Here is an 18938-nt window from a genome sequence, read left to right on the forward strand (position 1 = left end):
TAGGGCAACTATATTTAGGCTATATGTAAAAGATTTATTTATAGTAATAAAGTTGGAACTGATTTTGTAAGTAATTTCATTGTTCTGCAAAACAATTCTCAGGCTCTTATTCAAAAGCTCATTGACTCAACCCATTAAACAGCAGGCATTCAGCAAATATTTACTAAGCATGTATTAATACCTAGCACCAACTAGACACAGAGCTATGAAGACAAAAGATGGATAACCTGCTCTTAAAAGGCTCATAGCTCATTGTAGAGGATGGCACATAAATAAGCAACTACAGTGTAGTAAATGGTATATCAGGAACACAGGGAATGAAATATCTGAGTCTCCCATGATGCCAGTAGCACCTATCCAAGAGACAGCCCAAAATGTCTGCAGATATTGTCAAATGTCCCCTGGAGAACAAAACTGCCCCAGATAATAGACCACTATCTTAAGCCTCAGAATAATAGAGGGAAAGAGACATAATTTTATGATTTCTAAAGAGGCTAAAATTCTGCCATCTTTTGTGACTAACAAAGGTGGATGAGTAGGAATGAGGAGCTAGAATGACTCAGGCTCGGGGTGTGACAGAGGAGGTGGGAGATGGATAAAGACAGACTGTAGGACATCTAAGTGGAGCTGTCCAAAAGGCAGCTGCATACATGGATAGTGCATTTGTGGGGAGAGTTCTGAGTTAGGGATAGCAATTATTATTAGCAATGACAGCTGTCAGAACATGAGTTAAATGAAAAGCAAAATTAGGCTGAAGATGGATTATAGGTGAAGAATAGGAACCTGTAAGAAGTACAATAAGAGAAGTAAGTAGAGAATCAGGAAAAGAATGGGGTCACAGCAAAAGAAGAATGTTCTAAGTGAGATGACTCTGTTAAGACACACAAATTTCAAGGAAAGGTTCAGTGAAATAAGGTCAGAAAAGCATCTACCTAGTGATCAGAAATGAAGGAAGTCAGCACAGCTACTGGGCATGGTGAGAGAAGATCCAGATTATAAGGGCCCTGGGTGAGTGACAGGCAAATAAGGCCTGTACACCAAGTATAGACTTTCCTTCCACAAGGGTGGCTACAAAGAGGAAAAAGGATGGGAGGCAGATAGGAATAGGATTTGTGTTGCTTCTTAAATAATGACCATCAATGTATTTATGTTGAGGAAAAGAAAGTGATTTAAACTGGGGAAACAAAACAAAGGAAAGGCAGAAGTGGGGAAGATGAGAAGAAAGAAGAAACATACATTCTTTTACCAGAGAAGAAACTCAGTGAGAATCCCAAGAATGAAAAAGATCTAACATTGCCTGGACATTTTTAAAGACACAAATAAATAGAGACATTGCATGTCTTCATTAGTATGTCAAAGTTAAGAGCATGTTTACAAAATAAAATTTCTAATTGCTTCACTAAAGCAAAGTCTTTAGTAATGTGCATGGATGATTACTTTTTTGGGAAGTATTAAAGCAGCTAGTATATACCTGGAAGTACTGTTAGATATGTGTGATTTTTTTTTCTTTGTGGTACTAGGGATTAAACCCAATTCTGTGTATTTGAAATTTAAACTATTTAAAAACTAAATAGAGAAGTATCTAAATGAAATTTAAATGAGGAAGAAGAGAAGGAACATGGTTTTAATGAGAACATTTACCAATAGAGTAAAAACTATATCACAAACAGAACCTTGATATTATGTAAGACAAGTAGGCAAAAGGTGAAAATGAGATAAAAAACTGTGCAATCAATGAATTGATGTGGCCTACTATGAGCAGAAGACCTCATGGTAATAAAAGTTAACATTTATTGAGCTATGTATCAAGCACCATTCTAAGCATATTTTATACATTAACTCATTTAATCCTTATGAGAACCTCATGGTATAGATACTACCATTATTTTACCAATGAATAATATTAAACACAGAGGTTAATTAACTTGCCAGACACCATACATCTATGAAGTGGCAGAGCTGGAACTCAAATCTAAGAAGTTAGACCCCTGAATCACTTTTGACCTCTCTTATTGCTGCTAATGTAGAATATTTTTTGGTACCTTAATTTCAGCTGGTTTGTAGTAGCGTCTGTTGGGATCTTCCAATGATGTTCTATACCCATCTCTCAAGAAACGCTTAAAGCCATATTTTCCTTTTAATTTTCTAATGACTTTATCAAGTGTCTGGCTGAACAGAACTTCATCATCCAGGGCAAATGCAGGATAAGTGATGCATGGGAGCAGGGCAGCATCTGTGTTCTAGGGTCAGTAAGAAAAAAGTTTGTAAATCTGCAGTGATATGTTTAACACAGCCCAAGGTGGATCATGGAGATAAAAGTTAAAAAGGTTACCCACTGACAGTGAGCTTGCTGTATTCCAAGGGACAGAGATGTTTGTAGGGCATGTTTCAGAGAACATGATAGAAGAGATAAAAGTTTATTAGTAAAGACAATTTTCAAAGTTCAACAATGTGCTCAAACTTTAAAATAAAGCTACATATAAAAATTAAATGGCTGCTGGGCACCAGTAGCTCATGCCAGTAATCCGAGCTATCTGAGGGGTTGAGATTGAAGGATTGTGGTTCCAGGCCAAACCGGGCAAGAAAGTTCTGAGAACCCATCTTATCAGAAAAAAAGCTGGCTGTGGTGGCACTCACCTATTATCCCAGAGGTGGGAAGCTTAAAATAGGAGGGTCATGGTCCAGTCCTGCCTCAGCAAAAAAAAAAATGAGATCCTAGCTCCAAAATAACCACAGCAAAAAGGGCTAGAGTTATGGTTCAAGGCATAGAACACCTGCCTAGCAAGTGCAAAGCCCTGACTCCAAACCCCAGTACTGTCCCCTGCCCCAATATATTTTAGTTCCTAATAATTATCACAATTTAGTTTACCATAACAATTTACCTTTAATAGTGAAAAAAGAGAAACAACCTAACAATTAGTTGAGTAAATTAGTAACTACTAAAATTTATACTGCAGAAGCAATTAAAATTTATATTTTAGAAATTTACTGATATAGAAACATGTTCATAGAAATTAGGATATCAATCATTGAAAAATAAAAATATCATTTATGTGTATAAAATATGTAGAAACATATGTATCTGAATGGTGTTAACCTAAGATGCATATGAATGGTAGACTAAATGGACTGTATAGCATTCAATGAGAGAATACTTGTGATGTTTTTCCTTGATCATAATCTTATAATACCTATATCAATTATTTTTAACTGGTCAAAAATTATTCTACTTTGGATATTTTTAAAGAACAGAACCACAAATAATCCCTAGAAAAATGTGCAATCAGATACATAAAATAACACAAAAGTTCACTGAAGAAAAAAGCGAATCAAATGAGAAAAAATGAAACATTAAAGAAAATTGTATTCAAAAGAAATGTATTTAACTTTCCTTTTTTATTGGATACTGGATCTCTCACTATATTCCACAGGCTGGTCCAAGACTCTTGGGCTAAAGTGATCTTCCCACCTCAGCCTCCTGAGTGGTGGGACTTCAGGTATATACCATGGTGCTAAGCTGAAATGGAATTTTTCTAATATTCTGTGACAAAAAAAGATTCATTTGGTTTAAACTGCTACCTCCCCCAAAGAGAAATACTATCTATTTTCTATTGTTCTACAAAAGACTCAAAGGGAAAAACATCTTTGTGCACAGCTGTTTACTTCTTAAGACTTCCAGAGGCACAATATCTATCATGTCTTTTTATACTTATGGATGACCTCTAATATTGTAGAGTGTTTTCTTGGAAAAGAAGGGAACACTATATAAAAATCGTAAGTGATGGTTCATTTTGTTTTATTGTAAAAACATCTCACATGCGATCTTGATTCTCTGGGTAACAGTGAACACAAAGTTTGCCTGTTGCGATTGTGAGCATCGAGATCCACAAATATAACTGACCAAGAACAGCCCTGGAAAGAGAAAAAGAAACACATTTCAAGGAATTGTAAACCACTTGGTATTCTTACTGTGAGACATTTCACAAAGACACTAATAATGATTGCATTAAAGTATGGGATTTCTAAAGATCTTAATTTTCTTTAAAAAATATTTTTCTATTTCTTGTAATGAACATATTAATCACATAATCATAAATTGTTATTTTCACTTGTTTCTTATGCATATATTGACTTTACAAGGAAATCAACAAATTGCAATATTTTTATGAAGATATAAATATTTTAGCTAACATGACAAGGAATAAAGCAATAAATAATTTGGATTCATAAAATCTGAATTGCTCATTCCTCACAAAGAATGCTTATTATATGATTAAACAAATTTAGATATGATCTAGAATTATGGCTATAGAAATATTTATCTTAAATCAAAATAATATAAGTAACACTAGCTATTTTTCACTATGAATCAGGAACTGTATTCTCATGGTTTATCACATTAAATAACCATATGCAGATATTATCCCCACTTAATTGAAAAGTGTACTAGGCCTTAGTTAAACAGTAAGTATATAAAATCAAGTCTGACACAAAAACCCATCACTAGGTTATATAATTTCACACACTAAAACAAATCATGCCAGAGGCATGGCTCAAGTGGTAGAGTACTTGCCTGGCAAGCTCAAGTCCCTGAGTTCAAACCCCAGTACCACCTGTACATATGTATGTATGTATGTATGTGTGTGTGTGTGTGTGTGTGTATTTCAAGTAAGAACAAAAACCTTGAATAAAAAGACAGGCATAACAGGAAGTGTCAATTGGTCTTCTAAGACATTAACGCAATTTTTGCCATTTAGCCATTTAATGTACTCCTTTCCTTTACTGGAAAGCTAAATATTTAAAATCAAACAGAAAAAATTAGAATACAAAAACTTCTTCCATAACAAGGATATACTCAAAAATATGTGGGGGAAAACCCAGAAATATACAACTCATGTTGTTTCAGTATCATTCTAAATTGCATCTTAATCCTCACCAGCTTCAAAGATGCACTCACCCCAAAACTAAAATACCTTGAATCAATCACCTGGATTGAAACTTCACATATCTAGTAGCACCAGAACCCAGCTCTAAATATCAGACTTACTAGATGTATATTCTTCCTGGTAACCCATGTTCATACATGCGTATTAGCTTGTAACATAGAATGGTTTCTCATTCAGAACATCATTTTTAAAAATCTTTAACTACCACAAGTGAAATAACAAATGAATAGGGAATGAGTAAGTCTGTCTCTCAACAACCAGATTCATGCCAAATTCTGCAAAAAGCAGAGTACTGTGCACTCTGCTTTTAGAAAAACATAGTTGAACTTGACTCTCAGTTGATAGACAGTCCTGAACAAGACAATTATTAAATACACAAAAAAACTGCACATGGAAATACATGACTACATACTATGCAAGTGGCTTAGATGGAAGAATAATAATTATACTAAGTTCCCAGCAAAACTGGAAAATGTGAGGACCAAAGCTAGGATGTCGATTTTGTCATAATTAGAACAAAAGCAAAAGTAGAACAGTTAGAACAAAACAATAGGAAAATAAATGGGTATAATATGTTAGGAGACTATGATATACAAATAATAGAAGCTATAATTTATCTTTAGGCCAATACTTAATAGAGTTAATTTCATGCCAAACTGTCTGCCTGGAATTAAATTTTTAAAGATATAATCTTAATTGGATAGTTTAGAAATAATGAAATGAAACAGCAAATTTGGCAATTCTCTCCATTATTTGATGATGTGAACAACCAACTTCTATTTTCTGGCCACAAATAAATGGCTTACTTATCTAAATTCAGCAATTATTTGCTCAGGTCTCAGTTTTCCTCTGCTATCCTTTAAGATATGTGCCCAAAGAGAAAAATAATCTCACAATGTTCGCATATTTAACTCTGAGATGGAAGGCTAGTGAACTCTATTGTTACCATACTTTAGGTATGATGATCCAAGTTTTGAGAATGGTAAAATCATCCCATTCCAAAGCTAGTCTTTAAAGAAGTGGTAAAGGAGAGCCCACACATGAAATTAATTATCACCTACTTTAAATCATTAGACACATTAATTTTAGGCCTGCAAATTTCAAAAACTAGACGTCTGCATTGCTTTGAACACTACATAGCATGAGCAATTTACTCTTGCCATCACTTTCAGGATTTTGGTCTCAGCTCATTGTCAGTATGCTGACTTCCTCAATCAAAGACAAGCATACAAAAGAGTGTTTTATATATACATGTCACTTTAGAGTATCTGATTAAATTTGGATATTTGATTTATATCTTCTATTTCCTAAAATCATCACAACTGTCATATGATATACTGGCCCAACCAAACAGCATATTTTACAACTGAATTTTACTCTCCAACTGAGACTGTGTAATTGTTTTTATTTTAGTAAATGAACTAGACGATTCTGCCTGATCCTGTCATGGGGACATGAATTCAATACTGACAAATTCACCTCTCCCCCGAGTCCTCATGACCAGAATAAATACTTGGCAGATAATGATCTCAATTAAAAGTGAAGTGATTTGAAGGATTGTCTGGGCTTCTCTTCCCTTCACTGTAACCATTTCTTTTAGCCTGAGTTACTTGCTGCCCTCATCCAGAATAAAAAACTAAAACAAAATGGATTTCTCTGTTCCTGTTCCCTCTCTCCCTTCCTCCCTCTGTACTGGAGTTTGAACCCAGGACTTTAAGGTTACTAGGTAGGCACTCTATTGCATGAGCCAAACCTCCAGCCCTTTTTGCTCTCTAATTTGGAGATAAGGTCTCATTTTTGTCCAGGCTGGCCTGGACTGCGGTCCTATTTTATGCTGTTGCTATAGCAGTGATGACGGATGTATGCCATCATGCCCAGCAACTGGTTGGGAGCTTTATACCTGGGCTGTCCTCAAACTGTGATCCTCACCTCAGTCGTCTAAGTAGCTAGGATTACAGGCGTGAGCCATCATGCCTGGCTTTTCTACTCTTATTTGGAAGCACAACCAAACCATAAAACTACAATTATGAGATTTCTTTTCATGATTCAGTATTAGACTGCCTCTTATATCAGTAGAACAGTACTCTTCAGAAAGGATATTTACTGATGGGAATTCCACCTCTGCACCATGGCTGTAGTGGCAAAAGATGTGTAAATAACCAACTTTTGCTCCTGATCCAACAGCTGTTTCTAGAAGTTCTAACAATCCAAGCTTTTCTCCTTTAAAGAAAATGGTGTTTGAATACTGTTAGAAATCTCGCAAGTACAGAGGAAGATGAACCTAAGCATTAATTCTTAGGGTCACAGAGAAGCAGAGATGAGACTCAAACCTAGAAATCACAAAACTGTTGCTTACTATGTTCATGACATTTGATAATGTAACTTGATTTATTTAAGTATTATACTTTAAGTACTGTCAACTATTACTTAAATAAGTAACATTTACATACATTTGTTACTTATAGTTATATAGAATATATTTGAGACCTTAATGAGATATGTGATTCCCTTATGGAGGATTACTTATGTTTCTAAATTGGCTATCACAAATTGGTCTTTATTATAAACTAATCGTTTTATTTTTAGGTGGTGTCCCAAACAAAATAAGTTTTGAAATAGTTTGTGTGAAGAATTAAACAGGGTTTTTTCTTGAATAATAAGCAAAGTAATTATAGAAAAACAGAAAGTATAGAAACACATATTAATCACTACCAAAGCTAAATGTTTTTTCTTCCCAACAGCTACCCATAAAATTAACACTTGTTTCACTTAATATACTAAAGCACAAAAAGTCAAAAGGAAAGTCTTTTACACTGTTTTTAAAGTAGACACCTACTTTAGAAGTTCAAATATTTATTAAGCAGAAAGTGGCTTAAGGGTTTTCAAAGAAAACATAGTTTCCAACTATAAAGAATACATCCAACTGGGAAAAAAGCACCCTCATACACTGTTGGTTGGAAGGTAAATTAGTGTAGCCACGATGGAAATCAGGACAGAGGGTCCTCAAAAAATTAGAAATAGAAATACCATTTGATCCTGCTACTACTACTGTTGGGCATCAGATCATCCAAAACACTATACCAACAGTCTTTGGAAATAACTGCTAATACCCATTTTATCTGAAATCCCACAAATCTTGAGGTTTCTTGGGGTTTGTGCTTGAATAAAATATTTACAGAAGTTCTTCTCAATGATTTTTAATGAAACCACTATTCTTTTAAGTACAAGGAATGACACAAAATGATTAAACACTCTAGAGATAACATGACATTTAAATGTACTATTATTAAACAGGCATATTATTAACTGTTGTAGAGATAGGAATATTAAAATTTTTGGTCAGGTTTCTATAGTACTCCTCATCAGAAGAAAAGATGAAAAGGAATTTATAAAACTAGGACACTGACAATACCATTTTTTTTCCTTTTTTTGGTGGCACTTGGGTTTGAACTCAAGGTCTCATGCTTGCTAGGCAGGCACTCTACCATGTGAGCCACTCCATCAGCCCTTTTTCATGTTGGGGATTTTCAAGATAGCGTCTCTTGAGCTATTTGCCTGGGGCTGGCTTTGAACCTTGATCTTCCTGAAACTCAGCCTCCAGAGTAGCTAGTACTACAGGCATGAGTCATGGGCACCCAGCTATCAAGTAACAATAGAAGATGGAAGAGGCTATATTTGCAACATATATTATTCATGTAGCTAAAGGCATAGACATTATTTGTGCATACTTCTATCTCAATTTAGTAAACACTTGGTGCAGTTATGATAGAAACAGACAAGGTTAAACAAGGTCAAAAATTAACTGTGGTTAGAGTGGTTGTTTTTATTCTAGCTGTACTTTGTAATTCTGAAGGAGTTTTGAAAAATCTCAATGCTAAGGTCTCCTTCTAGACCAGTCATATGAGAACTCATTGGGGAGTAGTCCAGACATCAGTATTATTTTTAAAATTTCTCAGATGATTCCAGTGTGAGGTCAAGATTAAGAAACTGGCTGAGGAACAATATTCGTGATATTTGTAACTGAGAATCAGAGTGCCAAGTAAAGCAATTCAATTGTTTTAGAATTATAGCTAAACTATCTATGAAAGTTTCTTGGGAAAAGTAAAGCCTTGAAAGCCATGTAGTTAGGAGAGGTGCCTATGTATATATGTGTGTATATGTAGTAAAAGAGCACATACAAACATGTAGGCAATATGCACTAACACTCAGCTATAGGAAATGACATGATTGCAGTAAAAAAGTTGGCCCCTATTCCATCATAGACAAACTAAGGACACTGAACTCCATTCAACCCACTGTGTGGTAGAAGGCAGTTTAGCAAGATCTGTACCTTTCTAGATTGCTGCTATATCAGTCTGATTTTAAAATTAGGATATATTAATTGTACAAAGGGTTTTCACTGTGTTATTTCCATACATGCATACAATGTACTTCAATCAAATTCAATCCCAACATTACTTTTTTATCTTCCCTCTACCCTATTAAAAAAAAAATCTTTAAAGAGGTTCATTATTCTACTTTAATACATGCATAGAAAGTACTTCAATCATATTCATCTCCCCATAACTTTCTCCATTCACCACCCTCCCACTGCTTGACTCTCAAACAGTTCCCAATTTATAATCATGTCATTTTTTTAAAGGTCGTAAGAGAAAATGTACAATTTATCTTTCTCATTCTGGCTTATTTCATTTAACGTAATGATCATCAGTTCCATCCATCTTCCAGCAAATGATATAATTTCTTTCTTCTTTATGGTTGTATGCACACACATACATACACATGTATACATATATATGCATACACACATTTTCTTTATTCATTGGATGATGGGTACATAGGCTGTTTCCTTATCTTGGCTCTTGTGAATAGTGCTATGATAAACATGTGCACAGGCATCTCTATGGTACATTGGCTTTCTCCTTTGGATATAAGCCCAGAAGCATAACATCAAGATCTATAGCAGGTAGCTCTACATTTAGTTTCCTGAGGAATTCCCAAAATTATTTCCATAATGGATGCATTAATTCACATTCCCACCAACAGTATATGAAAGTTCCTTTTTTCCCCTGTAACTGCATCAACATTTGTATATTTTCTGGATTACAACCATTTTGACTGGAGTTAGATAAAAACATTACCTCTGTCTATATTTTTCAGGGTTTTCCCTATGTTTTCTTCTAGCAGTTTCAAAGTTTCAGGTCTTAAATGAAGACCTTTGATCCATTTTGAATTATTTTTTGTATAGGATGAAAAATAGGGATCTAGTTTCAGCCTTTCATGTGTGCATATACAGATTTTTCAGAATCATTTGTTGAAAAGACTGTCTTTTCTCCAAAGTAGGTTTTTGGTGCCTTCATCAAATATCAGACAGCAGTAGCTGTGTGGGATTATTTCTGAATATTCTATCCTACTAAGTAGAATATTTCATTGATATACTTGTCTGTTTTTGTGCTAGTAACACGCTGTTTTGTTACTATGGGTCTATAATATAATTTGAAGTCAGGTATTGTGATACCTCCAGCATTGCTCTTTTTTTTCAGGATTGCTCTTGCTGTTCAGAACTGTCTGGGGTTCCAAATGAATTTTAGAATTGACTTTTTTCTATTTCTGTGAAAAATAACAGTGGAATTTTGATGGCATCGCAATGGAATCTATAGATTGCTTTCAGTAGGACAGACATATTCACAGTATTAATTCTGTCATTTCATGAACATGGGAGGTCTTTCCATCTTCTAGTTCTATCTTCTTCAGTTTCTACTTCAACATTTTATAGTCTTCACTATAAAGATCTTTCACTTAGTTAGGTTTATGTCTAGGTATTTAAGTTTTTGAAGCCTACTGTGAATGAAATTGTTTTCTTGATTTCATTCCTAGCCTGTTTATTATTGGTATATGGAAAAGTTACCGTGTGTGTGTGTGTGTGTGTGTGTGTGTGTGTGTGTGTGTGCTGATTTTGTATCCTACTACTTTCCTGAGTGTTTATAAGATCTAAGACTTTTTGGTGGAGTCTTTAGAGTGTCTGAAGTAGAAGATTAGATCACCTGCAAATAGGAATAATTTGACTTCTTCCTTTCCTGTTTATGTCCTTTTTATTTCTTTCTCTTTCTGTACTGTGCTAAGAACTGAAGCACTATATTAAATAAAAGTGGGGAAAGTGGACAACCATGTCTTATTCCTGATTATAGAGGAAATGGTTTCTTTTTTCCTCATTTAGGATGACTTTGGCTAGGGGTTTATCATATATAGCCTTTATTATGTTGCAGCATATTTTTTATTTCATTCATATGTGCATACAATGTTTGGGTCATTTCTCCCTGCAGCATATTTTTTCTAGTTCTAGTTTGTTAAAGGTTTAATCATGAAGAGATGTTCAATTTTGTCAAATTATTTTTCTTCATCTATTGAGATGATCCTGCTAGTTTTTCCTTGATTCTGTTATGTGCTGTATTATATTAGTTGATTTGTGTATGTTGAACAATCTTTGCATCTCTGAATGAAACCAAACCAATTATGGTGAATAATCTTTTTAATGTGTTATTGAATCTCTTGGCTCAATTTTAGTAGGTCAAATGCATCTAAAAATTTATCTATTTCTTCTAGATTTTCCAGTCTATTAGAATATAGGGTTTTGAAGTATTCCTTAATGATACTCTGGATTTAATTGACATTTTGGCAATATACCCTTTCTCATGCCTAATTCTTTTTATTGAGTTCCTCACCCTCTTTACTATGGTTAGTCTGTCTAAAAGTTTATCAATCTTGCTTATCTTTAAAAAAAAACCAACTTCTTGTTTCATTTATTGATTTTATTGTTCTTTCAGTCTAAATTTCATTAATTTCTGCCCTGATCTTTATTACTGCTTTTGGGTCCACAATAATTAAACTGTATTTCTGCACATCATTCACTTCCTTCTCCCCATCTTCATTCTTCTTTCCCTCAGCCACCTTAGTTTTACTACCTAATTTAAAAATCCTTCATAAATAACTTTTTAACCCACTGGTGTACTATATGAAAGCTAGTCCTTTTCATATATAATATGATTGGGGTGTAGATGATGTTGCCAATTATTTTTTACTTCAAGTAAATATTTGGCTTGGTTGTGAATTGGTGAACTTGTTAATGCTAAGTTATAACCCGTGCCAATGGTGAGAAATGGCACATGAACCTTGCCACCGCCCAGTCTTGCCAGAACATAGGAAACAGTTTACCTGCAAGACTTTAGGTGATTAAAACCCCTAACTAACAACTTGACTTCAGATGAGCAAACCTCAATGCCTAAACACAAGATCATGAAAAAATAAGGAAACATGATATCTAAGCCAATAAGCACAAAAAAATCTCAAATACTGAACTCAAAAGAATGATCAAGTAAAGAGGACATACATACGCACCTCAATGAATTCATAGAGGATACAAATAAAGAAGTGGATGAAATAAGGAAGACAATGCAAGACATGAAAGGGGAATTCAATAAAGATATTGAAATCTAGAAAAGAATCAAATGGAAATTCTGGACATGAAAAAGCTCTATAAGTTAAATAAAAAAGTGAATTCAAAGCCCCTCTAGTAGACTGACTCAAATAGAATGTTAAGACTTGAAGGCAAGGTACAGTCAACAGAAAAATCAGATGAAGATGAAGATAAAAGAATAAAGAAAGGTAAACAAAATATGCAAGACCCTGGGACACTATTATAAGACCAAACCCATGAATCTTGGGCATAGAAGGAAATGAGTTCATAGCTAAAGGCATAGGAAACATAATGAAGTAATAGAAAATTTCCACAATCTGGTGAAAGAAATGCCCATCTAACTATAGGAGGCCTGTAGGACTTAAAACAAACAAGACCAGAACAGAATCTCCCCACCTTATACTATAGTTAAAATATTAAATATACAGAACAAGAAATGAATATTGAAATCTGCAAGGCAAAACTGCAAAATCACCTATAAAGGCAAGCACATCAAAATAAATGCAAGTTTCCCAACAGAAACATTAAAAGCAAGGAGGGCAAGGAACAATGTATTTCAAGCTCAGAGAGAAAATAACTGACAACCTAGATTATTGTATCAAGAGAAGCTATATTCCTAAATGAAGAAATAAAAATCTACCATGATTAAAAACAAACAAACAAAAACCAAAACAAAGGTGATTCATGATTACTAAACCAGCACTGCCAAGATATTCAAAAATATCCTACACACAGAAGAGGAAAATAGACACAACCATGAAAATATGCTCACCAGATGAGTGAATAAGCAAAGATGAATAGGGAAAAATTAAACACTGCATAAATTAAAAAAGGTCAGTAATTACTACATACCTTTTGATATTAACTCAGACTTTTAATAACCTCAATTCTCCGATCAAAAGACATAGACTGGCAGACTAGATTAAAAAGTAGGACTGAATCATTTGTTGCCTACAAGAAACCTGCCTCACTGACAAACACAAGCTTAAAGTTAAAGGATGAGAAAACATTTTCAAAGCAAACAAAGCTCAAAAGCCAGGACGAGTAGTGGGTGAATTTAATACCTCATTCTCATCAATAGATAGGCCCTCCAGACCAAAAAAAATCAACGAGGAAGCTTGAGAAATATTTGACACTCTCAATCAAATGGACTTAAGGGACACCTACAGAATATTCCACCCAACAGCTGTAGAATATACATTCTTCTCAGCAATCCATGGAACTTTGTCCAAAATAGACATAAATCAAGTCTTAACAAACACATGAAAACGGAAATAACTTCCTGTGTCATGTCAGATCAAAATGCATTAAAACTAGAAATCACTACCAAGAAATACTTTAGAAAATATTTTAACATTGGAGACTGACCAACTCACTTTTGAATGCAGTGGGTTACTAAAGAAATAAGGAAGGAAAACAAAAAATTCCTGTAATAAAATGAAAAAACTACTTACCAGTACCTTTGGGACACAGCAAAGGCAGTGCTAAGAAGAAAGTTCCAGCTTTGAGCACTTATACTGATTTCTTAAATCAGACAGATTTCAAATAAATATCCTAATGATGCATGTATAGCTCTTAGAAAAATAAGAACAAGCCAAACCCATGGAGGTACTGAGATACAGAAGGACATTAAAACTTGAGTTGTGTTTAAAGAGGAAACACTGTTGTGTGGAGAACAAACTGTAGGAGGGCAAGATAGGAATAGAAAGGGATCAGTTCAGTTACTTTAATAGTCAAGCAGAATAACTATAGCTCATACTACCATGTTGGCAGTAGAAGAGATTTTACCACAGATAATATACTGGTATAATCAGTAAATTTAGCTTACAAACAAATTAGTATAATACAAAAAAGAGTTAAAAATCATGCTTCAGTTATGGACCTGAGTAACTGACTGATAATGTTACCCAGCATAATAGAGGATATCAGTGTAGATATTTAGCTGTATAGAGGTAGTATGGGTGGAAACTGGGAGTTTGGTTTTGGAAATTTTGAATTTGGAGTGCCTATTAAACATTAAAATAAAGATGCTTCTTAGGCAGTTAAACAGCCTAGTCAGAAGTTCAGGAGAGAAGGCAGGGCTGGATATATGAGTGTGAGAGTGAGAAGCATAAAATAGTTAAATCCGGGAGACATCAGTATGACAAATCTTAATAGTATCCAACAAAGGAAACTGAAGAGGAAGGTCTTTGAAAAAGGAGAGCAGATTAAATCAGAAACTAAAGGAAGAAGGAGGGAATAATCATTTGTCCAATAAAGTCAAGAAGTCAAATAAGACTGAAAATTGACCACTTTTTATCACTGTTAACCATAGTAGGGTGACCAACTAATTCATCTCCAAACCAGTAATGTGACACTATTAAAAATTAATTCGGGATAACAGATGTAAATCAGGATTATGCAAACTGAATTCATTGGTTGGCTTGGTGGGAAAGTTTTCAGTGGGAACAAAAACTGAGGGAAAGAAGAGGAAACAAGGAAATAACTCGTTAGCATTTTCCTGATTTCTTTCTTAGCTTGCTCATTATTGGTAAAAAGAAAAGCTGCTGATTTTCCTATGTTGATTTTGTATCTTACTTTATTTTGCTGAAATTTTCATCAGATTGCACCCATCTGATTAATCCATGACTGCCATTAGTCTCCTTGAGAAACTCTCTAGAGGACTGTCAATCTTTTCATTTCCCTTGTCTGATATTACTTCATTTATGGGATTATATCTTTGCCATGCACTCTGCTAACTAAGTTCACTCTTATTTACATAAAACATCTTATTATCAATATCTCTTCCTTTTTTCTAAACAAAGAAGGTGATACTTAGGTAAAGAGCATAACTATATGCTTGTTTCCTCACTCCTAATATGCCATTCTTTAATGCCATGTTTTATCCATCTATTTATCCATCTATCCATCCAGGAGTGTGCCAAGTGGGTGATCCAGGGTATAAGAAAAATGATCTTTTCTATGAAAGTATTTGTTACCCTCTTAGATTATTTAAAAATTCCTCAGGTCACCATCTTAGATGACTTGCATGTTTAAAGGGTCCTTGCTTTTTCTTCCAGATTCCCATACAACTCCATTGCCCTCAAACTATATGCCCTAACCCATCCTCCAAGTCTTTTAGCCAATGGAGGGAGATTGTGAACCTCTGACCTGGACAAATCCCAGGTGAGGGGCAGGTATGACTGTGTCAGAGATATAAGGAGGAGCCACGGTCAGCCATTTTATGCTGTGTGTTTGCTTAGTGGGAGTGAGCACATGCTTGCACCTTCTTGATCAAGAGAAATTGCCTTGTCAAGATTTTCTGTCTCTTGTGTGTCTGTTTTGACACTGGAGGATTATTAATTCCAACAAGGGTCACCTCTTGGGAACTCAGAAGTGGGGGCACTCTCCTTTAAATGTTGTAGCCATTTCTCTTATGCTAGATATAACTAGAGCCCATCCTCCAGAGGAAGTTGGAGTAAGAAGAATTGGTATCTATAGGAAGGGGAAGAAGTGCAGTTGTATTATCACTTGAGACTTTTTTAAGTTTAAGTATCTAGAGATATACTAGTGTTAACTGTCATAACAAAAATCATATCACTTTTTTCAGATCTGTGTAACTTCCTAAAATGCATCTCCACTGACTTAGCATTTTAATAGCTTAGTGTTAATTACAGTATCAGTTGGAGATTTTATATGGCCTTGTCATTTCAGGAATTTATGAAAATTGCTAAGAAAACTGTCTTATTTTTTTTTCCGGTGGGGGGGCAGTATTAGGATTTAAACTCAGGGTCTCACACTTGCCATACGTTTTGATACAGACTAGTAATAACCTTTATTCTTAAATTTTATTCTGATCCACTGGCAACTCAAACTATGGTCAGTTGATTAGTTTCTTTTGATGCAAAAACTGGTTAAAGATCTTAAGAAAATGTGATTTTATACATATGATTACAGGTAGTTGAGGGTGAAAGTAGAATCAAAACTTCCCATTCTCTGGTTGTACACATTATACTAATTCTCCTCTGCATGACATATACATTCAACTGAAGCCCACATAAGAACTGACATGGAAAATATATAATACCAGGAATATTAAAAACCCCTAAAAAACGAGGAAGAGAATTTGAGGGAAGTTATTGAAGCAAAAATCAGAATTATTTATAAGATTTTTTTAATTAAGAAATGATTTTCAGTGAGAAAACCAAAATTTAATTGGAAATCATTTTCAAAGAACAAGTTGTTCAAGCATGGGCTGCTACATAAATTTCAGACAGATATTAATTATAGGAAAATGATTTTGGTAATGAATAACTATTACAAACAGTCAATTCCAATAACTAAAAACTTCTGATTGTTTTTTACCTGGTTGCCAAAAAGGTTGAATCCATTAATTGCTTCTAGAGCTGCCTTTGCTAAGCCAACAGAGCTAAAAGAGAGAAAAAAAAATACTTCATTACTCTGAAATATACGGCTACAAAATAAGAACCATTATGTGATAAAGATTCATAAGTAAATTTCTTCATTAACACTTATAACAGCTTCCATAAGAGAACAATGTGTAAGAGTCCTTTCTGACATTTCACTATTTTAACTTTTCTTCTTTTTTATAGTTAGTGATCATCTGGGGAAGATACTTCTAGGTTCACCTTGATGTAGATTATGAGCCATACCATAGATAAGAGTAGTTTTAATTCCAGTTTCATTTCTATTCACTAACTCAGGAAAAAAAGATGAATTTTAGACAAAGGCGTATTATGTTGATATGTGCAGTGCTTACCAAGTTGGGCATCAATGTAGTTCAGATCAATGTAATAGAGCTTTTCGATGTCAATTCTAAGTCTTAAAAAAGATTTTGTATTTCATACACTTGTTACAGAGTGTGGTTTAATATAATATTCTTTTTCTAGTTTCCAATAAAAGAGGCATTATTTTATGATCACTAAATAACTGATCACTATATACCTCTAATTCTTTCCTCTATTCTTCTCTTTGTGATAAAGTGAATATTAGTTCCCTCACTATCCTGCTCCTTTGGACTCTCAAATATCACATACAATAGTGCTGGTAAATGGGAAGACCCATTTCATTAAAAATGCAACATTGTTTTTATTAATATCTACCTTAAAATGTTTCAGATCTAATGTCCAGTTTATTTTACTTATTGAAATTTTTGTTTTACTCAAAGCAACTGCATTAAGTAATTAATATCATTAAAAATTAATTATCTGTAAATAATGCAGTATTTCTCCAAAGCAGTGACTATCAAACTATGGTCTACAGAGTAGCAGGAGCAGCAGTATCATCTGAAACTTGTTAGAAATGTCAGTTTTCAGCCAGGCGCCAGTGGCTCATGCCCATATCCTAGCTACTCAGGAGGCAGTGATCAAAGGGATCGTGGTTCCAAGCCACCCTGGGCAAAATAGTTCTGCGAGACCCTATCTCAAAAAACCCTTCACAAAAATAGGGTTGGTGGAGTGGCTCAAGGTGAAGGCCCTGAGTTCAAGCCCCAATACCACAAAAACAAAAACAAAAAAACCTGTACAAACCTTCTTTTGTGATGCCTGTTTTAGATGTCACATCTAAGAAATCATTGCATAATCCGAGGTCACAATGATTTTCAACTATGTTTTGATCTCTGAATTGTATAGTTTTAGGTCTTACAAGTTATTTTTTGTTTATGGTGTGAGGCAAGGGTCCAAATCTATAGGTCTGCATGTGAGCTTCCTGTTGTCCCAGCAAGATATGCTAAAAAAAATTACTTTTAACTGAACTGTCTCTTTTGACTTCTATCAAAATGAATTAACCATATGGGTTTATTTCTGGACTGTTAATTCTATTCCTTTGATCTATAGAGAGCTATCCATATGCAATATAGAGATGAAGCTGAAAATGAAGACAAGGAAGGAGATGAAGGTGAAGAAGATGAAGGAGGAGGAGGAGAAGGAAGAAGAAAGAAGCAGAAGCAGGAGAAAGAGAAAGAGAAGAAGGTGGAGGCTATGGATGAATTTGGAAACTGTCTTCTAAATATACTATCACAAAAAACCAACGAAACAAACACTGAGCAAGAACCGAAGTAAATATTTATTGAATTCTTTACATTTTAACTTTCTTTCCCAATACAACTGGTTAAATAATTAGACTTACTATAAATTCATACATATGTTCAATTATTGTTTACTGCTCACTTAAATATCTGGAAACAGCAAGCTATCTGGAAACCCAAATACATTCCTAGTGTGATATTACATTTTACTGGCAAATACAATACATACCATTGTAAGAATTAAATATTTTGATGGCACAAGACATTCTCAGAAAACTTAATTCTATTACTAGGTACTGAAAATATTAATACTAGGTGATTTGACTCTTGCAAAGTGACACCATAACATCTTTTATTCTAACATTAAGTTGAGGGGGCTAAAATACAGCAATATTTGCTTGGAAGATGGTTTGCAATAAAATGATTTGTTACATAAATTAAAACTTTCTAGAAACATTGATGGAGTTTAGACTAGGTAATTTATAACTCATCA

The 18938-nt window shown here is 34.3% G+C and overlaps 1 protein-coding gene across 6 annotated transcripts in view; it reads right to left on the reverse strand.

Annotated features, from left to right (window-relative positions):
- Phkb (phosphorylase kinase regulatory subunit beta) overlaps window positions 1–18938 on the reverse strand; it is a 205941-nt gene that overhangs the window by 98657 nt on the left and 88346 nt on the right. For 4 of the 6 annotated variants that reach the window (XM_074056044.1, XM_074056048.1, XM_074056047.1 and 1 more), the window contains 4 exons: window positions 16765–16828; window positions 3817–3912; window positions 2333–2350; window positions 2043–2240 (listed from right to left, as the gene is read on the reverse strand). In XM_074056044.1, the coding sequence (XP_073912145.1) occupies window positions 2043–2240; window positions 2333–2350; window positions 3817–3912; window positions 16765–16828 (376 nt within the window). The remainder of the gene's footprint in view (window positions 1–2042; window positions 2241–2332; window positions 2351–3816; window positions 3913–16764; window positions 16829–18938) is intronic. The other 2 variants (XM_074056045.1, XM_074056046.1) reach the window with 1 other exon arrangement.

Source organism: Castor canadensis, chromosome 15, assembly GCF_047511655.1.
Source record: "Castor canadensis chromosome 15, mCasCan1.hap1v2, whole genome shotgun sequence".
NCBI lineage: Eukaryota > Metazoa > Chordata > Mammalia > Rodentia > Castoridae > Castor > Castor canadensis.